At 37.2% G+C, this 25,443-nt stretch overlaps 3 protein-coding genes across 9 annotated transcripts in view; 2 read left to right on the forward strand and 1 right to left on the reverse strand.

Annotated features, from left to right (window-relative positions):
- timm50 (translocase of inner mitochondrial membrane 50 homolog (S. cerevisiae)) overlaps positions 1 to 13,192 on the reverse strand; it is a 29,573-nt gene extending 16,381 nt beyond the window's left edge. The window contains exons 1-4 of the mRNA XM_056756654.1: positions 12,675 to 13,192; positions 11,846 to 12,005; positions 10,699 to 10,730; positions 3,279 to 3,300 (exon numbers count right to left, since the gene is read on the reverse strand). Of these exons, the coding sequence (XP_056612632.1) occupies positions 3,279 to 3,300; positions 10,699 to 10,730; positions 11,846 to 12,005; positions 12,675 to 12,878 (418 nt within the window). The 5' untranslated portion in view covers positions 12,879 to 13,192. The remainder of the gene's footprint in view (positions 1 to 3,278; positions 3,301 to 10,698; positions 10,731 to 11,845; positions 12,006 to 12,674) is intronic.
- Positions 13,193 to 13,595: 403 nt separating this feature from the next.
- On the forward strand, positions 13,596 to 16,667 carry tnfaip1 (tumor necrosis factor, alpha-induced protein 1 (endothelial)). 2 transcript variants are annotated; one of them, XM_056756657.1, is made up of 7 exons: positions 13,596 to 13,781; positions 14,299 to 14,650; positions 14,759 to 14,928; positions 15,018 to 15,101; positions 15,199 to 15,251; positions 15,352 to 15,547; positions 15,627 to 16,667. In XM_056756657.1, exons 2-7 carry the CDS (start codon positions 14,410 to 14,412, stop codon positions 15,843 to 15,845), a joined length of 963 nt encoding a protein of 320 aa, XP_056612635.1. In that variant the 5' UTR covers positions 13,596 to 13,781; positions 14,299 to 14,409; the 3' UTR covers positions 15,846 to 16,667. The 2 variants fall into 2 exon arrangements, with proteins under 2 accessions (XP_056612635.1, XP_056612636.1); XM_056756658.1 differs by having other exon boundaries at positions 14,404 to 14,650.
- A 340-nt stretch (positions 16,668 to 17,007) lies between these two features.
- The window catches only part of sgsm2 (small G protein signaling modulator 2), a 58,175-nt gene continuing 49,739 nt past the window's right edge, over positions 17,008 to 25,443 (forward strand). For all 6 annotated transcript variants that reach the window (XM_056756648.1, XM_056756649.1, XM_056756652.1 and 3 more), the window contains exons 1-2: positions 17,008 to 17,255; positions 21,341 to 21,416. In XM_056756648.1, the coding sequence (XP_056612626.1) occupies positions 17,196 to 17,255; positions 21,341 to 21,416 (136 nt within the window). In that variant the 5' untranslated portion in view covers positions 17,008 to 17,195. The remainder of the gene's footprint in view (positions 17,256 to 21,340; positions 21,417 to 25,443) is intronic.

The following is a 25,443-nucleotide window of genomic DNA, read 5'->3' on the forward strand; positions in this document are numbered from 1 at the left end:
AGGTTGGCTACATTGCCATGGACCTTAAACTTTTTAATAATATTTGTAACAGTAGTCACAGGAACATCAAGCAGCTTGGAGATGGTTTTGTAGCCTTTACCTTTACCATGCTTGTCTATTATTTTCATTCTGAGCTCCTCAGACAACTCTATCCTTTGCTATCTCTGGTCCATGTTCAGTGTGGTGCACAAAATGATACCAAACAGTACAGTGACTACTTTTCTCCACTTAAATATGCTGAATGACTAATAACAAGATTGGATACATGTGTGATACTAAATTAAAGAAACAAATTAGTTTGAAATGATCCAATTATGTATTATCTTTTCCAAGGAGTACCAACAAATGTGTCCGGGCCATTTTTGAATAACTTTGTAGAATAAGCTTTATTCTATGACACACCCAAGGCATGCAAGTATACATGATATTATATATAATTATAATAATTATAAACAGAATGACACAGTTCAGCTAATTAATGTTTGTTGATGGATACACATTTAATACCTACAACAAATCAAATAAAGTAGACAAATTTCAATAAGATTGACCTATGCTGTAATATGTATATAATATATATATTATTAATGTTTCGTGTAAATGTTTCTAAATGAAACTTGAAATGAGTGGAGGCTTGGACCAGGAGCAGTGAGCAAATTCTTACAAAACAATACAAAATTAAATATATTTGAGCAATTTCGCTTATGTGTCATTTACTTTTCTTTCATTAATTATGGTTACATATTGGTCACTGTCCACTAATCACAATACATGCTTGAGTTTACTACACAAATGTCTGAAGTATAAAACTAATACCCAACATTAACAGAATGATAGTAATGCCTTCATTCACTATCAGTGAGAAAGAAAAATGCAGCTTTCACCCTTGAACCGGTCACGCATACCTGATTTTTATTTCTTTATTATTATTATTGTTCTAGTTGGTGATAAAATCTATGTGCATTTAGCTGCAAGCAAAACTTCTGCTGGCACGTTTGAGTACATTCTACAACACCTAATACAAGACTACACTTGTCATATCAGAGAATTTGTTTAATTTCATGCCAGACATATTACTTGAATTGCAAGCATGTAATCATATTACTGTAAAACAAAGATATGCATGATCTAATATAAGCATCATTTTTCTCCTTAAATTATGCCGTTGGCCAATTGCCATTTTGTACAAATTGAGTCATACAGCTTTTGATAAGGGTGGGTAGGCGCAGTAAGCCCATTCATTGAATGCCGTCAGTTGGTAAAGCGAAAAAGGTTATTTGCAGGCACACCTGTTTGAATAGTCCTGTCTCCCCGAGGATAACACTTATCAAGAGTCTGCTCTTCATCCCCACGCTAGCCTTCTGCTAGGAAAGGGAGGGTGAGCATGAACCCAGGAAAAGAAAACCTGCTTCACCACTCTCTAGAGGGAGTGGGCGTTTCACCCCGGTCCCTAAAGTAATCATGGCCCTTCGTTATGGCATTAAAAGCTATATAAGCATTAATGTCAGACAGCAGCGCTCAGGGCTCTGAGATAATAAATCGAGGTGGGGGGCAGAGAAGGACACGTCGGGGAATCTGCAGAATTAATTACGCAATCATTATGAGACTGAGAGATATCGCGGAGAATGCAAAAGCATCATGCTATCTCGATTGATATCAGCAGTAAATAAAGGGCAGGTGGTGCTTTAACTGGTTACGTGGCATCTGTACCATTACTCTGTTGATAATGCTAACGACTTCTTTGACGCCAGCGCGTCCTCGGTTGCTGATAATATAAATATGTCAACGCTATCACAACAAAACCCAAGCTGCCCTTAATTGACAGAACGCTGAACTAAAATTGTTCCAGTCTCATGATTAATGTTCATCTGAAATATACAAAACAATTATTTTAAAAGAACATATTTTCCGTACAATGAAAGTAAATAAGGTGAGGGGTCATTTTATCGAAAATGTAAAAATTCAAATATGCCATCTTATATTTTTGAGGTGAGTCCTTAATGTTCATTACTGGACAATCTATTTCTTTAAAATGTCATCTTTAACCTATAATTCCATAGTTTACACAAATGATTACCCAACAATTCATCCATTTCATACCAAATCAGCCAAAATAAAGAGATATAACAATTGCCACCAGTAAATGGGACATGCGCCACATGCCAAAGGTTAAGGGCCAGTCAAAATGCGTAAGAGATTGATGCCTGAGGGGACATGTGGAGGGGTCCAGTACCATTTGGCTGAGAAGTGGGTTGACACCCCTGGCACTGGGTATAGGGTGCTGTGTGTGGGTGCTATTTGGCACATCCATCATGTTTTTTCAAACCTGACAGGTAAACAAACACACAGAAAGACCAGAAGGGTCTTCATCTGCATAAATGGCTTTTATATTGGGACAAACAATACATCTCTGGGTCCAAGAGGCATTTAAATGACCAAAGCTTGAAAAGCAGGAATTGTTGGACAGACTGCAAGCGTAAAAATAATCGTGCCAAATTTCTGTCACATAGGCCCTACAAAAGTTTCTAATTATGTTACCATCCACTCCCCTGTTATTTCTCACTATATTTAAAGGTAAGCAAAGCTAATTTATCAGTCTGATAAAACTGTATTCAACATGATTTTGTCTAAGATCTGTGCATTAATCCAAGTAAGATCAGCTGCATCCTTCCAGAACAGCTCCAGTGTGGACAAATGTTTTAATTATGATAGTTCTATGCATATATAATGTCTTTTGTCGTGTCACGTCGCGTTAGGTTTAGACACTGTTAAAACACTTTAGAGGGATAGTTCACCGAAAAAGAAGAAAATTCTTTCATCATTTATTCACCCTCTTATCATTTCAAACATGTATCGCTGTCTTTCTTCTGCAGAACACAAAAGAAGATATTTGAAGAATGTTGATAAACGAACAGCGTTGGCACCCATTAACTTCTATTATATGGACACAAAACCAATGCAAGTGAATGGCTTCCATCGCAATACGGTCAACATCATTTTTCAAAATATCTTCTTTTGTGTTCTTCCAAAGATAGAAACTCATACAGGAACATAAGAAGAGGGAGAGTAAATGATGACAGAATTTACATTTTTGAGTGAACTATCACTTTAAAGTAAAAAATAACTGTATACACAAGCAAAAATGTAAAAAAAACACGTCAGATTATAAAAATAACTAATGGCAGTTAAAGTTTTTGTTGTTAGGGAGTTGGAAGGCTATGTAAACACACATCTGTCACAATCAACTTTTGCAGATTCTTAAGAAATGCAGGACTTACCGTTATCAAACTCATCTGGAATCTGAAAAAAAAAAAAAATGGCGAGTTAGGTCTGTTTAGTGCAAACTGGAATATCAAGTTTTTTTCAAACCAACCGGTAGCAAGAAATGAACCGAGTAAGACTGTTGGAAACCTGCATCAAAGCATTCTTACTCTCCAAACATTGCAAAAAACAGCAGAAAGTGAGTTTTTGTCTCTATAACGAAAAATCGCAATACTCTATAGTTAAAATGACCCAAGTGATTATTTCAGGAAAAAGGGGAGAGGGAACTTGTACCTGCTATTTTAAACATGGCTTTTTGGAAAATATTACATATATTTGTTTTTATTACTGTATTGAAATATAGTGCACTGCAAAAATGACTTGGTAAGAATAAAGATTAATGACAACAAAACGTGTTGGTTCTGCCCTACTTGGGATCCAGCCTACTGTAACAAGACAGGACCACCCCCCCTAGGGGGTGCCGGCTCACATTACAGCAGGGGTGCAGTAGTCCCAATGCTCTCCCTGAGATCTAGCTACAGTTATTAGTCATTTTACAGGGACAACTCCGGCGCCCTCCATTGGACAAAAATGTACAACCATACTAGAAACAAACTTCCATAGCCCTCTAGAACTGCACAGGAAAAAACTAAACCCAGTTGTCATGAACAAGCCACTCAAATTACAACTTACACAATGGATCCGAATGTACTGTTTGTGTAAACTAGACCTTTTGTATAGGTTTTGTTTATAATATGTACCAATAACAGTACACAAGATTTATAGTATATATTTGACCTTTACTCATGTCTTTACCTTACTTTACGTTAAATCATAAAAAAAAGTTAAGCAATTTCAACTTATTTTAATAAGTGAAATCAACTCAACATGGGCAACATTAAGTTAAAACGACTTACAATTTGTAGTACAATCAAATTGGCTTTAAGGCAGCAAAAATGTTTACAATGGACTTTAAAGCGACCACTGAACAATGTGATGCTCTGTATTTGACAATAAAAATGACCAGTGTGTGATTCTGATTTCATTAGAAAACAATTTATAGTTTGTAAAATAAAGAAACTGTGTTAATATAACCTTTATACTGAAAAACATACAAATCTGCCCCCTGCTGGTAACAGGACTAAATCCCACCAAATTCATTCCATATTAATATGACCTTTCCTGAGCTGAACAAAGCTTTTTTATAAAATATCTGTTTCATGTTGTATATGTATATAGTCCAAAAAGGATTCTCCAAAACATACATACACCCATCCCAAAAAGTTTTACATAGAGCTTCAGTGGGTTAATGTCATATTTGTTTGTCTCAAAGCATATTTCCTTTTAAAATATATACATTGCTTTCTGGGTAATGGTCATCTGCACATTCAAGCTCCAATGCAAATGGGACCTCCCAAGTTGTGTCAGACAACTTAATTTTTCTGCAAACTATTTCTTAAAGCACAACATTAAGGGCTAAAGGTGTTACTCGTTTACCTGTTTAAATAAATATGTTTGCCTATTGAAATTCTAATGAAATTTTTGTTTCATATAAGATAAACAAATTAATATTCTTTCAATATGCAACAATGTAATAGAATAAGTACAATAAGTAGACTACATTCTTTTCTACTCTTCTCCATGAGAAGGGGATTCAGTCACTGGTCACACGCTCTCACCTCCTGTAAGTACCCTCCAATTAGAACGTAGAGCTGTGAGAAATGGCACCCTAAAGCCTGGCACACTCCACATATGTCTCCAATAAAGTCTCAACAACATGTGAAGTGTGCCCACTTAATAGATCACTTGCTCAAAAGGTAGACAAAAGGGTAATTATACGAGAGAAGTGTGCCCTCAAAAAAGACCCACAAACATCACAACACTGTGCCAAGTGTGTCCTTATTCACTAGTCCTGCTTAAGGACATCAGGAATGATTAAAAGGTTTCGGTGAAGGTTGTTCTTTTCAAAACAGTCCTTGAGTCAAACGTGAGCCTAAACACGAATTACAGCACATTGGAAATTACAGATACAGTTCCTAATGCAGTATGAAGGAAGAAGAATAAAGCAGGTGACAACAAACACACTGAAATCACAACGTACTTTCCAAAACTCTTTAACATTACAGGTTGAGCAGGTTTATGTTCTTTTGCAAACTTTCAGCAACTAAACAAAGATCAAGGTGTGAACAACATCCAAATCCACTCTGACAGGATGACAAAGGATCTCAAAGGGTCAAATTAGTTTTTGAAAAAATGCACTATTAAAAGAACCTAAGTATACAAATTCTTTCATTAATTAACCACCCTCATGTCATCCCAGTTGAACCCGAAAATAATTTTGTATTGAAATGCTATCCTGCTATCTTCAATGGGACTCAACTTTTGAAGCTCTAAAAATCCATCCATTCATCATTAGTAATAATCCATTGAAATAAACTAGCGACTGATGGGCTGATAAGTGTCTTGTGAAGTTAAACAATAGGTATGTGAGAGAAAAGGGTTAATAATCTGGTTTTATTTAGCCAAACTGAAATAAAAACCCCCAAAGTGGTTCCTGCGTGTCCTGTGAGTAGTTGTCATGTGTTTTTTTCCAAGCAAACATGCAAGGACCAATGAGATTCAAAGTCGTCGACATCTTGGGACGTGTTGTTAGCACCGTCGTTTTTTAATAAGTCTATCCGTGATTTTGTAGTGTCCTCCAAGTGATGTCGGCTATAAGGACAAACAGCTTTTCCATGGGAATAGACCAAAGTTCCCTGTCTCGCACAGTCCATGCCGTATAATGACATCCAATTAGCCCGCACAAAGGTGAGAGTTTTTACAACCGAAGGTCCGGCACACTCCGCATTTGTCTCCTATGTGGTCGCACATACATGTTAAAGTGTGGCCTTTGAAATAAGTGACCCAGTCCAGGAGCAGTGGCATCGGCAATCCAAGTCGTTTTCCCGTGCACACACCCCGCCACAGCACATTATATGAAAAGACAATGATGTGACGCCTGCACGCTCACCCAGAGAGCTGTGAAGAGTCTGTGAAGAGCGAACGCTAAACTGATGATGTCTGAAAATGAATACCACGGGTTTTTCAGCTGGGTCTCCCTTTGAACTCGATTTCCCAGAAAAGTTAACAAATTTAGTTTAAAGCAGTGTCTTACAAGCTGTAACTGAAAAAACTGTGCTTAAGTAATTTAACAATAATAATTACAGTTTTTATTGTGCAGGGATGGATTATACCAGTACTTATGTACACACCAGTACTTCATGTTATCTACTCTACCGGACTGTTTACACACACAAAGCATCATTTGCACACTATACTGCTCACTTGCACACCAGGAATATTACACTGAATGCTCATTAGCACTAATGGACTACTCTAATAACTGCATTACCTCATCTACTGCACTGTAACTTCAATAACTGCACAAACTTCTCTACTGCACTGTAACTCATCTATTGCATTACTGCATTTATTGCCTAACTAACTGCATCTACTCATCTATTGGACTATAACTTCAATAACTGCATTAACTCATCTACTGCACTGTAACCTTAATAACCGCATTAACGCATCTACTGCACTGTAACTTCAATAACTGCACTTACTCATCTACCGCACTGTAACCTTAATAACCGCATTAACGCATCTACTGCACTGTAACTTCAATAACTGCAATAACTCATCTACCGCACTGTAACCTTAATAACCGCATTAACGCATCTACTGCACTGTAACTTTAATAGCTAATGTCTGTAACTAATGCACACTCAAGTCACCTGCACTATTGTATAGTCTATATTGTTATCCGTTCATAACCACCTGTATATTAATGTTCACAGTATATAGCCTTCCGTTTATACTGTTCATAGTACATACCGACTGTCATATTTTCATAGTACATGCCCATTTTAAACTATTTTCCTAATATTGAATTCTGTATTTATTCACACTGTATATCCTGCACTTGCTAATTGCACTTCTGGTTAGACCTAAACTACATTTCGTTACACTGTACTTGTATATGTGTAATGACAATAAAGTTGAATCTAATCTAATCTAATCTAATTATGCAGGAGACCATAGCTCCAAATCCTCAGGTAGCTGCTAAAGGCTTCCAAAACCTTATGATGCGTACAAAACTGTACAAAATATATCAACCCAGTGGCATTAACTTCAATTAATTCAAAGCAACAGCAAAAAGGGTCCAAACGCTTCTGAGGGGCCACTGTAAATGAATGTGACTTGATGAACTATATCTAGGTCATTCAGAAAGTAGGGTCCTTGTCATGAGAGAGGTTAAAGGGATATTTCAGCAAAGAAACTAAATTCTCCCATGTTTTACTCAAGGCATCCTTACTGAATATGACTTTCTTCTTGAAGAATAATGCAGTCGGAGTTATAATACCACATATCCTTTTACTTCCAAGTGGTAGAATGGGAGTGAATAGGGAAGTGAATTGAAGCTCCAAAAAGTGCATTCATCGATCAAAGAACGGCTCGACATGGCTCCGTGTTAACAAAGGTCTTCTGAAGGTCTTCTTAACATTTCTCAAAGTAGTGTATCATAACATCTGTCTTGCAACAAACAAGGGGAAGAAGAGCTTTCGTTTTGTCGTCACGCTGGAATTTGACAACAGTGGGAAAAAAACTGAGAGAACACGTATTCAAGTACTTATCCTAGCAGCTTTGCTAACACAACAAAGAATTTGTATCCTTTATATAGCTTTGATCTTGTTTTAAGCAAAAATTAGTCTGCAAGATGATGTACATCATCCAGCCGCATTTGTGGCAGCTGTGCAAAGGACTTGGTGAAGTGCATTCTAAGGGCGCTAGTGGAAGTATCGGTACACTGCTTCGCGATAGAACGGAAGATGCGTGACGTCATGTGAAAAGGTCCTATTGATCACTGCCCAGCTCGCGCTGTATAAAGATGCGTCTCTGCGCAGCTCGTGCCAGACGCGCCTCTCTTTAAAACGCCTCAGGGCAATGTCATTGTCCTTCTCAATGTTTCATTGTAGCCATTGTGCGATGCTAATATGGTAGAGATCACCCTAAAACACATTTAATGGTTATTTTGTCTGAGTTATATCCATTTAAATGCTTTATCAGTAAGGTAAAGATGTGTTTTGTTAAAAGTAGCTATTTTCCATAAAAATCTCAGAAATTGGATTATTCATAATTATTCATAATTCATTAAAAAACACCAGCTAAAAAGTAATGAGTAACTAGTACTCCCAGTTTTTGGATCTTCAAAACTTCCCTCCCATTCTACCGCTTAGAATTAAAAGGATATGTGGTGATATAACGCCGAACTTCTTCTTATTCTTCAAGAAAGTCATATTCATAATTTTAGGGTGAATTAAAAATATATATTTCTTGACAGAAAATGAGTCACACCTTTGTGTCTAAAATTTACAAAAACTTTACGACAAGAGTTCTGTTGTTTCAAATCATTAAATATATACTGCATGTATAGTTTGGACTGGAGTTGGGCTTGCTAATCCTACTGATATTTTCCAACATCAAATTCCAAAACATTGAAAAGTCATGTCCAAGAACATGAAGACTCATTTTCACAAAACATTTTGCCGGTTTTACATTCATTTTAGGATTGTTGTGATTTGGTCATAGTGACTAATGAGTCCTCTTGACTACCCCAACCTTTTTACAGCTTTAGGAGCTGGATTTTAATACTTTGAGCAAAAGCAAAGGATTCCTAAAATTAGAATTAAGGAGTTTCTCCTAAATGCCACCTTTATCCTTAAAGGGACAATTGATCCTGTATAGAAGACACAATTTTGTGCACCAAGGTTCTAAGAACGTATCCATGAAACATTTATGGTGATAGTTCAGCCCAAATGAAAATTCTGTCATCATTTACTCAACCCCCTGTTATTTCAAACCTGTATGACTTTCTTTCTTCCGCTGAACACAAAAGATGATATTGTGAATAATGTTGATATCCGGTACCCTTTCACTTGCATTGATTTTGTGTCCACACAATAGAAGTGAATGGATGCCTATTTGGTTTCCAATAATCTTCAAAATATCTTCTTGTGTGTTCTGAATATGAAATCTCTCACTTTAAGATGTTTTATGGATACGTTCTAATAACCTTTATGTATATAATTTATTATATTTGTATCTCTTATACAGGATCAATTGTGCATTCTTATTCTGATTTTAATGATTTACAATAAGGAGGCAGACAGGACAAATGTGTGAGATCGACCACAAAGCCAGTCCCTGAGACGGAGTACAATTTACAGTACGGGAACAGGAGGAAGGTCCTGCGCTCACAATAAGATCACAAGGCTCAAGTAAAACCCATCTGATCTAGTGGACAAGGTGTGTGATCACACACCAGCAAGCCTCTGTCTGAACTTCATTGAGATCACAATTACCCGTGAAGTGTGCCCATACACTGGAGTTCTAACTTGTAAGTAACAAAACAGGATGTCTAACAAAGGCGAAGGTGTGCAGTTTGAAGTAAGCACCATCCTGAATTCACACCTCCTTCTCTGTGGCACATGCCTCCTGAATAGGTGCATTTTGCAACTACTTGAGAAGTATGCCTTTAAATGGCGGGAAAATGTGGGTGGCACAAGTTTGCGCCAAGTATGTTATCGAACCTTTCCTAATATTTTAAAACCAACCATGTACTACAACTGCTTTTTTTACCCTTCAGCACAAATTATTTGACATGCGACACTCTTCTTTACTAGACAAAAGGTCTTTGGGACTTCAAGGTATTGCGATAATTAATATCATACTGTAATAAGCCAAAAATAAATGTTTAGTATAATAGTACGGATGAAATATGAATATACAGAACTACTGAATCAGGACAGCAGCACAGTTTTTCAACATAGAGCTGACGGGTATGAAACGCAACGCCAACAAGCAAAGCAGAACACTTCAATCGTTTCATCTGCGAGACTGCATTTCTAAAGCAAGTCCTTTGAACTGGGTCAAAGGCTTAAATGAGTACATCTCACCTCCAAATGTGTGAGAAGTCTGAGTGAAATTCACAGAACTATGAGAAGTGTGCTGTATAGAGTGAAAATCTTCACACTGGTATCTTATTGAACTATCTGACAGCAGCATCAGTAATATAGGTGAAGAGGTGAGAAAGTGTGCCAGGAGTGGAAATGCAGTTTAAAAGGTGAAGAAGTAGGGTAGCTAGGTGTTATCTTGTTAACTATGACAATGAAGGAGTCTTTTAGTCGCTAACTAAGCCTATTCCATCAATGCGATATTAACTTTATTTCTCTTAAGGATGTAGTGAAAATCAGTGCTCATTAGAACATTTACACAAGGAGCATCAAAGCAAGGAGATATATAACAACACATTGAAAAAAAACAACTTACACATTGTTATCATGGAACAAAAATACTTAAAAATCTTGAAACTTTTGGTTTTGTGGTAATGCTTACCTTATTTCCTTGTTCATCCGCAGAATTGCTACCTGCAGAGAGGAAAATCAGGCAGTATTTTAGTTACTTGATGTCAAACTGTGACCATCAAGAGATTCTGTGGTCAGTTGTTTCAATGCTGTCTGCCTCACACATACAATCTCATATCACTCTACCGATTCCTCACCTAACTTGATAATCCGAAAATGTATAATAAGTGGAAACTAAGTGGCTAACTTTGGTCAGTTAGCTTTTTCATCACTAAACAAATCCAGACAGAGCGTTAGGGACCAGCTGGTCATTCATTAAATCAAAAGAAACATTTTCAGGGCCCAACGACAAGGATTTTTCTACTGGCTCAGTCAGGCAAGTGATTCTATAGTTTGTACTGGCCCTGCCAACATTTTCATGGACCCATCACAAAAAAGTTATACATAAATAACAATGTCTAGTTATTTATTGTTTTTTACTAATATTAGCCAAATCACATAAATTTAAAATATCGTAAAGCTAATCAGTGATCAAATAAAAACAGGTAATCAAAGTTTGTGCATTAGGACAAATAGATGTAATAAAGCAAATATACAAAAAAATATAATGTACAATAACACTTTATGGTTTTCACTGTATAAATTACATTTAGATTAAACCTTTATTATTATTTAGTTAAATTATTTACAAGTTATAATTTAACCAGTTATGAGAAGTGAATGTTTTAAAGGAACATTATTTACAGATTTGTTTGAATAGGCTTGGCAACGTCCAAACTAAAAACTTTTGTGATGATACAGCACTGGCCTGATCAGGCAACTGACATTTCTGTCAGCCGGCCCAAGGGTCTCCCATGCTGGCCCCGGGCCATCCTTGTTGTTGAGCCCTGAGGTTTTTACAGGTTATTAAATACATATAAAAGTTCAAAAATATTATTAACACTAGTATCTTTTAAAACCAAAGACAATATGAATAAAATAACTATGAATAACAGACATAAGCCTACGTCGCTGCTGATAGTTAGTATCATACTAAATACACAAACAATTACATCATACCACTTTAATACATCAAAATTATTCCAAACATGCAGAGGATGACTGATGACACAAACATCTTAAATAATCTAACATGTTTTAAGCAGAGTGGCTGAGAAGAAAGCAACAGGCAAACTCACCAAATAAGTACACAATGCCAACCGTACTTCCAAGTCCCATTAATCCTGCTAATCGAAGGACCACCTTCTTAGCGTATGCTGTGTTTTCCTTGTGTTTCTTGTCCTCACCCTGTTCATCTTTCTTCTGTCCGGAGTCATCGCCTTCCACAGGAGACTGGCCCTATGGACAAGGTGTCAAAGCAGCATAGCACCTCATACCTCCCCTTTTATACAATGACAACAGCAAATTAAGTAAGGCAGATTGTGTGATCATTTTAATAGCAAATCACGAGCTTAGCAAGCCAACTGCTGGACAGTATTCTACAGTTAAAAGAGGCTACTGACCTTGTGTTACAACTTCAATGATAAACTCACTATAATGTAATTTTCTTTACAATAATACACTCGTGCATAATTTTTCACACAATAATTTTTTGGATTATTAACAAACTAAGCTTAAAAAGACTTAATTTTCTAATAACCTGTTTGTATGACAAAAGTTGAACCTAAAAGAGAACTGCACAACCATTTTAAACGTTTAACATCACGGATGTAAACTTATATCATTCATTAATAAAAAATGTTAAGTATACGAACCAGACTTACATCTTTTTCATAACAATCTCATACATAACATTTGCATGTCAATGGCTGCTGAGACTTCATTCAAACCACAGCCTGTCAAGCATTACCGGTAAGACAAAGAATTTAACCATTTCTGATCATTTTCCTATAAACAACCACAATATTAATAAAGAATAATGCTAATATTTTGACATTATGACACACTGAAGGGCTCTATTATCCTCTATCATGTATGAATGTCAGACGGTCACAGTAAGACACTCACCTGGCTTTTCTGCTGCTGTTGAAGTCTCTCCTGCAGTATTGCCTGTGCCAGCCCTCCTGTGGCGCTACTACTAGTCGTGTCAGTGGATAGTCCTCTAAAGACATCCAGCAGTGCGGTGGGTGCGGTGCTAGTGGTCCCCTGCCTCAGTCTGAGGAGGCCCCGGCTCGCCCGGACACACATGGGATACATGGACACCGCCGACATCTTGAATGTGATGCAGCTAATACACAGAGCACGAGTGTAAAGGACAAACGAGTTTGATTGGTTACGTCCAAGGTTATTGGCAGGAACAGTGAGGGCAATCCGACCTATCAAATGCGTCGTGAGGGCGGTTCCTACATTGTCAGAAATGTCACTTCAAAACGCGGATAAAAGTTCTCTAAAATATTTGCTACAAATATCTATTAACTTTATATTTAAATTATAATAATGAACGCGTGGTTTTATTAACATCATAACGTTACAGTTGAGTCATTTTAATGGAGATATTCTATGCGCATTATGTTTTTTAACAAATCTAGAACGTCCACTGTAGCTTGTAATATGTTTCAAAATAAAAGCCCCACAAACGCTTGTTTTGTAACGGTTGCAACACATTTAAATGTTCAACATATTTTTGCAGATTTTACATATCAACCTCATACGCTTCGCTTTATGTTTATAGTTACATGAAATACAATTTTTAACCTAAATATATTATAAAAATTATAAAAAAAATGAAATGTATAGTACGTCTCTATCTCTGTAAAAGTACCATTTAAGTTGCATTGTTTTTTTAATGTTGGTTAATTATTGTTATTGTTATTATGTATATTTAAATAATTATGTTACACAATTGTTATGGCTTCAGGGAACTGAACTGTACTACATTAGTAACATCTACAAACCAATAGGTGGCAGTAAAATCTTGTCACGTTTCAACCTGTTGCGTGCGCTTGTAAAGAAGAAGAGACAAAAGCACCACCGTATGTGTTGCTACTAAAAATACAAAGGGTTTAGGCTTTTAAACAGATATTCTTCCTTTTTCAGGTGTTATAAAAGTAAAACTGTCGCATTAATCAAGTGTCAGGGATAAGTTAAACTCCCACGAGTTACGGGAGTAGATTGGTAAGTATTCTGCTTGTCAGAAAAGTTATTTTTTTAAAAGGTGAAGAAGTAGGCTAGCTAGGTATTATCTTGTTAACTGTGACAATAAAGGAGTCTTTTAGTCGCTAACTAAGACTATTCCATCAATGCGATATTAACTTTATGTTTCTTAAGGATGTAGTGAAAAGCAGTGCTCATTAGAACATACTAACAAACATTTACAGTTAATTTAACTGTGTGTTTATAATACTGCAATGTTGACGTTTTACCCTAGCATTAAATGCAGATGTTCGCGTACTAAAGTAAAGCAATATGCTGCCAGTTAAAACGACAAGCTTTTAATTAAGTAATGCTAAGTTAGTTTACGTATTACGAGATACGACCACAAAGTACTTTTTGTCTTTTTAGATGGTCTGTCAATCAACAAAGTAAGTTCCTAGAGTGTAGAGCAGTACTTGTAAACATTTAGAAAGAGTAGTGTGTATGCATGTACTAAAGTATAACATATTCTTATATTAAAGTTGCTAAACTTTTTAAGGATATGTGTAAAAGCAAGGTTTGGCATCACTAATCCTGCCCAGCATCATTCACCACGGCGGAGGAAATCCAACCCCTTGTGTTTAGGGTGGTTATCTACCTACAGAGGGACATGTCAGGAGAGAGCTGCCTGCACCAGCTTCAACCACAGACCAGGCCCGTTGTGTCAGTCTCTTCCGGGACTTGTCCCAAGGCCAGGACTTGCACCTACCATGGCGTAGCTGGAAACAAATATGTGCAGCTCAACGTCGGTGGAAATCTGTACTATTCCACTCTTCAAGTGCTCACCCAGCAGGACACCCTGCTCAGGTCCATGTTCAGCGGCAAGATGGAGGTGCTCACTGATAAGGAAGGTGAGCTGTTAAGCCAGTGCAAAGCCACTTCTAGATAACATGTAACCTCTTTACACTTGGCCCACAGGCTCTGTAAATTCAGTGACAGTGAGTTCTCTGTTTTTTTAGGTTGGATTCTAATTGATCGCTGTGGGAAACACTTTGATTCAATTCTCAGTTATCTCCGTGATAGATTTGTGACTTTGCCCAAAAGCAGACAAGGTATCATGGAGCTTCTGGCAGAGGCCAAGTATTACCAGATCCAGGGGTTGATAGACTTGTGCCAGAGGGCCCTGCAGGTTAGCTGAGACTTATGAAACACAGAATTATTGAAAAAAAATAGGTTTATTCAGTTGATGGGTTCACTCCTGGCTTTCTGTGTTTTCAGGATAATCAAGAAAAAGCGCTGTGTGTTATCCCAGTCATAACATCTCCTAAAGAGGAGGAAAAACTTCTACAAGGCTGTTTAAGGGTGAGAGTTTATTGCAATGTAACATACTTTTTTAAATGCATTAATTTCTTTCGAGATTTCTGTATATAACTGCAAATTACACGTCAACAAAATATAGCCTGTCATAAAACTGCTCTACAACCGAGGGAACAACAAATATTCCTATACAAGGTAAATATGTGTTTTTACAAACATGGATTGTGCTGTAACATTTAGATTGGCTTGGTTTCATAATATTTATTTTTGTTTCGGCTTCCACAATCTTTCTCAGCAACTCGGATGACAACTTGCTTAAGAATATCGAGTTGTTTGAGAAGCTGTCACTTAGCTACAGCGGTCGTGTGCTATTCTTCAAAGATGTGATTGGAGACGAGATCTGCTGCTGGTCATTTTACGGTCAGGGCCGAAAGCTGGCAGAAGTCTGCTGCACATCCATTGTGTATGCTACTGAGAAGAAGCAGACAAAGGTAAATATCTTAAGACTGTAACACTCATTGCCTAGCAAAGTGTCTAACATCAAGGAGCACCTGTAAATGCTCTCCGCAGGTTGAGTTTCCAGAGACACGGATCTACGAGGAGACATTAAATGCCTTACTTTATGAGACTCTTCCGGTCCCAGATAATTCTCTGTTGGAGGCCACCCGCAGACGTAACAATTGTTGCTCGCACAGCGAAGAGGAGGAGGCAGTGGAGCTGAGGGAGCGTGTGCGTCGCATTCACATCAAAAGATACAGTACTTATGATGACAGACCACTTGGACATTAGCCGAATTGTGAATGAAGGCTTTTGTTGTGTATATAGAGAGAACACTACATGCACAAATGACTGAGAACATATTTCTATTTTACAATTCTTTAACAATACAAGTTGCCTATTGGTTTTATGGATTCAAGAGTAGGCTTGACAATCTATATTTTAGATGAAATACCAGCTTGAGAGATTTTGTATTAATGTACAAAGGTTGAAATAGCTGTCAGTTATTAATTTTAAATTACCTAAACATTTTACTCTTTAGTAGTGACTAAAACCAATCATAGAAATTGTACGTTCATAACATTGAATGCCAAGACGAATCTGTGAAATAGGTTCTGCCTACCTTAAGGGAATATGTTCTACTTTATAATCATGCCTTATGTCTTTATGAGTCATTTATATTGTGATTTAAGATGAAATGGTTTATGAACTAGATTTGATGAAATCATGCACTGCAGTTTTAAATTACAATTGCAAAATTACTGCAATTATGACTGTGCTTTTAATGCCTACTGAATGAAAGAATGATCTTTACACGTGCTTCTAGGGAATTTAACAAATTATCTTTGTACTTCTAAAACGATATTCTTCCATTTGTGCTACAGGGACAGGATATGTTGTTTTTCTCAACTGTTATTTACTCAGAAAGTGTTTCGCTATGGGTAGTTTTGATATAGTGTCTATATATTTTACTATTAGAGATTGTAGACCAATGATAAATTGTGGAACCAACAGCAGACTTTCAGAGTGATTCCATTCCTTATGCCACTACATTAAAACTGTTACATTGGCTTTAAAATATGAAGTTTAAACTAAAATGACATTTGGATTTGATCTTGTGCTGTTTTTCTTTAGAAATGCGTGTCATTTTGCTAGCTCCTGTGCCATTTCAGACGATACACACCTGTGTTTACCATTGCAAAATGTGAGACTATTATTATCAGTATCACGCATGACGTATCTTTTGAATCCAGTCAGTCAAATGCACATCATGCCATGTTGAACGTCTATAATGACAATGCACTGATTCCTCAAGTGCCTCCATCCGAGCTGTCAAAAGTGGAGAGGAGCTAAAAATAAATCGCCGTCACTGAACAGCCCTTGGCATACGGCGCGTGAAGAGATTTATCCCATTGATCAACAATGCCGAGGGGGCGGGGCCAGCGGCGATTACGTCATAAAGGAACGGAAGATGTCTTCACGATGCGCTACAGCGGTGCATAGATGCGTCAACGCTCAGCTGTCAGGGCACGCGTTTAAATGAAAAGGAAGGAAGGATAAAGAAATATTGGGGAAGAAGACACGCAGGCCATTCAGGTTTATGTCTCCTGACAGTGTGTGTTTGTTGAACAGTCAGGGACAATGAGTTCGACCACAAATGAAGAATTTAAAGAGAAATTACTATGGACCGTGAAAAGAGAAGTAAGTGTGATTTATTTCTTGCATTGCGCATTTAATTTTCTCCTGATGTTTTGGGTTGTACTCTGAAAATAAAAATAAGTAAATCGCGATTAGTCAACGTTCGCGATGTATTGCTGCAATGGGTCCAAATGTGAGGAATGCCATTTATTACAATTTAAAGTTTGGGATGCGCGCTTATGGTTACAGTGTATCATTTTGTAACGAGTTGCAATGGCCATAAGCGAGTCTGCAGCCACAGTTAGCATTCACATGTATACCTGTTCACCTGTAGAGCTGAAGGGACATGGACATTTTCTTCCTCATCCGCCTATGTACTTAATATGTAACTTAATATGACCATGAAGTGTTCGCAATCTATTGTGATCTATCGGTCCACCCCGTAGACAGGATTAAATAGATCTAAACCATGAGAAAGAAGGTGTTCGTGTCGAATAGTCGCCCTGCTTGTTGTAAAGTAAACAAATGAGAAAATAGTTCACGGGAAATATGCTTTGCAAGGTTCGCTGGTTGACAAACCATTGATAGATACTTTTGACCACGTGACCTTTATGTACAACGTTGTTTAAAGATAAAAATATCTGCTGAATAGAAAAGGTTATTGGTTGATCGCGCTGCGTCTGTCATGTGCCTCTCTTTCGCCACCTTCACTTGAGCTGTGTTTTGACACATGTTGCCTACTATTTACAACTTTAAAATGTGGAAACAGTGCAGTTATTTTATGTTACATATGGGCTTTATTTTTTGTCAATTGACTGACTGAAGTACCATACAGTTACATTTAACTCCGCATTAAAGGCGCAGTTCACCCAAAAAGGAAAATCCTCACTCTCAAGTTGTATCAAATCTTTATAAATTTCTTAGTTTTGCTGAACGCAAATAACGATGTTTGAAAGAATGTTTGTAACTATCAGTTATTGGGCAATACTGACTACCATAGAATGAGATAACATTTTTATCTCTAATTCTTGTCTTTTTTCTATATTTATAGTAGTTAAAGTATTCTGACTACTTTTCAAAAATGTATAAATCAATACACAAACAAATATTTAATTATAAAACTTAATAGGTTGATTTTGTTGGTCTTTAAATCTTTTTACATTTATATTTGGCAAAATGCATTGATATTCCATAGGATGAATTGATATGACAATCGCATTGAGTTTGACATGGTTTTCATTCCGGACTGTGATATTAAAGAAGCTATTACAATATTATTCATCAGTATAATTAATATCTTTATGCTCATAGAGCTATTTTTATATTCGGTCCCTATGAATAATAGAAATCTTGAATGAATTGGAGCAAAGAATAGACGATCTAAATTGGCACCATGATGTCTCATCTGTAGGAGTAGACTGTGTCCACATAGCTGATCCAGCCTCCAGAACTTAGTTCATGCGTGTATTCCTGGCAGATGTCATTTCTCACAGTGGCAGAGAGCATGTTTAATTGATGCCAAAAAATGATGTTAAGAGGAACTACACTCATGCTGAGGGTAACAGATAAGTTCTATCTCATTCGGCCTGAGGTGCCATAAGTTAATAAGGATATATATTTTTAACATCACCTTGTTCATCAGACTTTGAAGAACATCTGTGTGTCACATAAGCTTCAATGTTTTTCCTATGCAAAGTTCTTTGTTCTTCAATTATTTAATCTAAATAGAAATAGTGTTAAATGAGAATTACATTATTGTTTTCAAGCATTTGCCCTGGAAGTGCAATGGTTGGACAAGCAATCTGGAGTTATGAAAAACGATTTTTATGACAATAAATGTGACAATATAAGCATAGGATGCATCTAGGATGCATCTCACACAAGCTGTTTTACTTGACCCCTTAACTCGTACCATCACATATTAGAGACTGTTTAAACTACAATAAACGGGTTTCATTTGCGCACACTCGTCCAATCTAACGTTGTTTTTAAACGCATTTATTCATGTTACAGACGCCCGATCCAAACCATTGCAGTCAATCTGTCCTTCCGGTTTTCTTCCCACATCTGCCTCGTTTTCGAATTCAACACGATAGCGGAGTGAAATCACTCTATTGGCTTTCTTTGTATTACAGCTCAGGTCTCTGTCACTTTAAGCTGCAGTCAGCCGCCTCCTGGTTGCCTAGCAACTGAAAGCATCAGCAGCTACCCAAGAAGTTAAATTGCATCAGTGGACGATTAATACAGCTGCATGAAGAAGGGATTGTCAGAAATGTCTCCAATAAAGGCAAAACAAGTTCCATTTTGCCATTCTCACCTTTTTACTCCTAATATTTATTGGCTTGCATAATGATATTGATGTGCCAATGTCTTGTAATGCTCTGTTATATATAATAAATATTTTTCAGCAATTTACATATAATCTCCCTATTTGTGGGATTTTTGTATAAAGCAAAGCAAAGGCTTCAGAGCTGCTTCATAGTCTGTGTTTCATAGCTTTGACGGTTGTGTAGTTGTTAACTATAAGCTGTAAGAGAGTTATTCCATGCTTTGTGTTGACTAATAGACAATGAATTAACTGAGCATATGAGTGCAGAGATATCCATTGTGTAACATCCACATATTGCGTGTGTGTGTTCAGAATGACAAGGTCTTCGTTGTCCCTTTTTTCAGCTGTAAAAGTCCATGAGTGATGACTTCATTAATGTCATTGTTATCGCTGTCAGTTTGCTGGAAATGGGTTTTGAATAGGGTCGGGTATCGTTGGAATTTTAGAGATTCCAACTTCGATTCTGCTTAATGATTCTGATGCTTATCGAATCCCAGTTGCGATTCCACAGTTGAAGTAAAACATTTAGATATCAACCTGTATGATCATTTAGCCTGCTTATTGACTGGTTTGCAAAAAGTATATATAATTATGAGCACCATTTTGTGTGTATGTGTGTGTGTGTATGTATATACACATAGCAACCATGTTTTTTTCTGATATATTACAATTTGTATTACCATAGCTTAACTACATTGTCCTTAAACTGTAGTTACTATAAACTATGGTCAATTTGTGGTTCCTGTGCTTAATCACAAGTTAACACCAGCACATTTCTGAAAACATGCACACATAGGAATTGATAAGAGGAATTAAAATAAAAAAAATTCAGACCTATACCCCAACTTTTTTGGCTCACAGTAAATTTTCTGAAAAGAGTCTCAGCTTTTAAACAAAAGAAACCGAATTCTTCTATCTTCATTTGTTCGTTTTTTTATCACTCGGTAGATGTGGGTAAATTTCTTCTAAAATGAATCATTTTGATTAAACAGCTAATAACAGATAATTAAATTTTTTTGTCAAAGATTCCGCCCATATTACACTCAAAAATCATTAAAAAGCACTAAAACATATACATTCTAGGTTCTGGGATTCTGTACGTTTTCCCAGTGGTGTGTGTTAGCGCCACCTGCTGTACAACAGTACAAACACTGATTGCCGTCATAACTCTTTGGCGGGGAAGCGTTTTTTTTTAAATGACGAGATAACTCGTCAATGGCGGTGAAAGAGTTAATACCATTGTGCCCCTATGAATACAATATGAGAATGTGCTAAGCGTTTCCTCTATTATAGGTTTAACATTTACAATCTTCTCCTCCGTACCATTTCCGTATCCAACCATTCACAATCATTTTTGCATCATAGTGTAATGTGACCGATGTCTACGGAGTTCATTTCCAAAACTTTTTAATTTTCCTCCAGTCATTCAAAAGACATCAGCCTTTCAATTGGCTGCGTGTCAAATCGCATACCGTAGAGCGCACACAAGTCATGCCTGTAATCAGCAGATGTCCGTAATTTGCTGCCGCTCAATAATACAATTACCCTTCTGCTGTTTTCCAAATTACACAAACAGTATGAAACAGCCTGCGAGGATTGTGATTAATTAGTCTGGAATCTGCCCTACTGTATTGACATTCGGAAAGAAAATATGACGGAGACTCATTCTACACACTCCTCGCACTCTTTACTAAAGCGTTTGTGGTTTCGCTGTCGCAAATAATGTGTTGCTTTAGTGTTACACGTTCTAATGTGTGGAAAGATTTTTTTTTTCTTGCCCATTTTGGCCGATCCTAATGATTTCTCTTTCCGTGTCCAGGTGAAGCAGATAATGGAGGAGGCTGTGACCAAGAAGTTTGTGCACGAGGACAGCAGCCACATCATCGCACTTTGCAGTGAGTATAAAAAAAGAGCAATTTTCCTGAAGCTGATGTACGACAGAGAGCAAATTAGGAGACATCTCATGACATCATCCTATTTGTGCTATTTTAGTATCGGAGAAGCGTTGGTAGACCCCCATCAGGAAAGGTTCAGGGAAAGGATAGTTAGGGTTCATTGGCATGATAGTTCTGGATTCGGATCACCGGCAGCAATAAGGTTGATGTGTCCGGTACGGATGACTGGTAGTGGGTGTGTGACTCACCCTCTTTACTCCGGTGACACAGAGGATGTCCAAAACATTAGTCCAGGCAGGAATTCATTACGTCATCGAATGTGGAACACAACGGTGCTGCGTGGCACCACAGAGCAATTGCCCTGATATTGCTTAGTCAAGTTTTATCTGTTTGTGTGTGTCGGAATACCTATTGCTGTTGCCTAGCAACCTGTCAAACTAATAACGTATGTCCATTTGTTAACCATATATGTTAAGTAGCTGTCCAATAGGTAGGGACATGATTGAAATATATATATATATATATATATATATATATACAGTGTAGTTTTATTAATTCTAAATAGTACATTATTATGGCCTTCCATAGTGTAGCAATGTTTTCATCCAGTTTGTTGTTTTGTTATCATTTAAATGTATGATCTATGTGTGTATGTATGCAAATACGCAGTGAATTTGTATTTCACACAAAGCAGATTCTTGCCCCGCTGATACTTCAGCATGTTGATATTTACAGTTTTCGTGTCTCTGTCATCCAATATGGCCTGCCGGCTTCTGCTCTGACACTCTGAGTTGTTGTATTGTGTGAACAACAAAACCACCTCAGTGCTGTAAGAGTAAAACAGCACAAAACATCGGAGAGTGTCACAATGAATCAAAAATCACCCTGGCCCTGTTTGCCTGTGTGACCTGAACTCTTTTAGAACGCTGTTGTCATGTTTATGCAAAATGCGTGAATAAATCTAAATTCGTGTTAGTTTCCATGAGTGCTCTCGTTAAAAGTAGAAAATAGAACAGCCTGTGTTCATTGAGGTTAAAGGTCATGTGATAACAAGCGGTGATGTCAGCTGTGGACTGCTATGTGACTCACTCATTCGTCCTTTCCTTTTTCTAGTAACGTGTACTTTTTAATTGTGGAACATCTGTTAATAAATTTTAGTTACTTTTATGATCTAATTGCTTTGAAAAAGCATCCCCCCATTCATTAGTTCTCCATTGAGTTTGAATATGACATTTGGGTAAATGCTACAGCACCTGCTATTTAACTCCACAGCTTCACCAGATCTCACCTTCTTAGCATCCGGGCGATATGTGAGAACGCCCTTAATTCAATGCTATTACTCCGGCAAGCACTCCACTACACTTAACACAGCTGTAAAGAAGTGTCTTTTGAGGCAAAGTTTGAATGCGGTTCCCTGTGATGCTCAATCTCATTCAAGATTTTAATCAGCTTAACAGTGCCATTATGCATTTGATGCGTAATAAATCTATTCATTTCACTGCAGCAATATTTAAAGGTATACCAAATACACATTACATACAATTTAACATATACAGCCATATAAAAACTGGAGACCATTCCAAATGTTAGTTATCAGTTTTTCTAGATGTTTTGTGATTAGTTCAGTCCAGTATCTATTGAATTTCAACAAAATCAAACCTCAGGAGTGACAAAGTCCTTCAACAACAATTTGAAAGACTGACAGCACGACAACACACACGAAAACTGTTAAATAAATAATGTATAAACTTTTTCTAAAAACATGTAAAAATGTTACCTTTTGTACTGGTTAAAAGTGAATATGAACTTGTTTTCTTTGCAGTATTTGAGGTCTGTTATTACTTTTCTGTTATTTTGACCTGTTTCTCCAGTTTCATATTCTGCAAATAAATGCAAATAGTAACAATATATTTATTTGAAATTTGGGAGAAATATATTTAGTGATTCACTGAATGAAACAAAACCACATACCAATAAATAATACTTATTTTGATCTTAAGCAAATTATTTTTGAAAAAGATGAATATTTGCGCACATTATATTGTGTGGTTTGTATTCACGTGCCTGTCTTTGTTCGTATTTTGATACAGGGACAGATAAATGCATGACTGATTTGAAGTTTTTTGGGGTGTTTAAGGTTGAGAATGTCCGAGTCGTGACTGAGTATTATCAGATTTCAGTTTAAATGCTGTTCAGCTCTGTTCTCCACAGAAAGAAAGTGTGTGTGGGTGGGTGGGTGTTTAGGGAGAGGTGGTCTGGGAGCTCTGCCAATCTGTTGTCACCACCAAACACCATGCAGCTTCCCTCTATTACAGGCGAGAGTCTTCAGTCACGGATTCCCCACGCAACCAGTCGCCCCCGCATTTCATCCTGGAGCTCTCACGCTCTCTCCCACGTCACGCCAATTTACGACAGTGCACTTCTCAGCTAAATTATGTTTCAGGGGAATATTAATTCACAAAGAATTGTGCCAATGTGGGATGATGGTGCTTGTTTAGGGACTGGGATGGTGGTTGCACAGATGTACGTAGATGATACATGTGAGCACGACATTTAGGGCTTTTTCAGTAAGAGCTAGAGAAAGCATTCTGTTCTCTTCTATTCATTTCTGTGCCAGAACCGAATGCCACTGAACCAAGATTGCCCTATCCCTTAAGCCTTAAAGGAACAGTTCACCCAAAAAGGAACATTTTCATTTACTCGCCCTCAAGTTGTCCCAAACCTGTATACATTTCTTGGTTGTGATGAACACAGGTAAAGATATTTGAAAAAAATGTCTGTAACCAAATAGTCAAAAGTGCTCCAGAACTGTTTGCTTTCCTACATTCTTCAAAATATTTTCTTCTGTGTTCAACAGAACAAAGGAAATTTATAAAGTATGTTTTCCTACTGTTGTAGTCAATAATTTTTTGTTTATAAGCATTCTTCCAAAAATATTTATCCGTGTTCCTCAGAACAAAGAAATGTATACAGATTTGGAACAACTTGAGGATGAGTAAATGATGACAGAATTTTCATTTTTGTGCGACTTATTTTCAATAAAAGTGATGTCAGCAAAAGCACAGTCCCCAAGAACTTCACAGGCACTTTTCCTCTATTTTCAGACATTTATAATGTTGTGGTATCATTATATTGAAACTATTGTAGATATACTGTAAAATGACTACACCATCTGAACAAACCGATGTAATTTCATTGCTTGCAAAATGACCGTCCTAATGATCGGATATGAAAAACAAATTGGATTTATGTGCAGTGTAAAAAAGCAGAGTTTCAGAGCGTTCGCCATTAGTAAGAATGCTCTTAAGATGGCAATAACATTTATTGCCGATATTTACTATCTAAACTGGATGCTTTTATGGCCTCTCTTCAAAAAGTCAAAAGCCAAGAAAAAACACATTTCCCAGAACTGTAGCATCTGTCAAATGACTAATTTCACTGCTTTCCCTTTCGGTGTGTTTTCATACTGCTGTTTTCTTAAGATCAAGTGCCTGTACCCTGCTGCCTTCCCATGATGCTGTACATACATGTCCATTTAGATACAGGGCCATTAGCCACTACAGAGCTGCATAACAGTGGGTCTCATTCACTAATAATTGCGAAGGTTTTTTGTATTTATACGCAGATTTGAACCTTTTTTTGTGTATTTATACGCAGATTTGAACCTTTTTCGAAGTGGTCCACCTTTCACAACACATGCTTACGCACATGAATTTGTTCTTAACCTCTTCCTCATGTTAGTGAATTTGGAGTATTCTAAATGAGCGGCCATGTGCACAAGTTTACTCATTTGCATATTGGGGCTTTCCGCCTAACCTTTCATTTACCACATGTCGTCACTTAAGTCTAAAATACTCCAGGCAACCCCATGGGACGGTGTCTACTGACGAGCATACGCAGGTTATTCTAAGTGCGCAGTCCTCAAAAACAGTTCACACACAATAAAACACATTTTATACAGACATGCAGCTTACGGAGTTCTCGTTGGCCGCCTGTAACAGCGCTGTTATTCAGAGAAACCTCGCAG

Source organism: Triplophysa dalaica, chromosome 9 (genome assembly GCF_015846415.1).
Source record: "Triplophysa dalaica isolate WHDGS20190420 chromosome 9, ASM1584641v1, whole genome shotgun sequence".
Classification (NCBI taxonomy): Eukaryota; Metazoa; Chordata; class Actinopteri; order Cypriniformes; family Nemacheilidae; genus Triplophysa; species Triplophysa dalaica.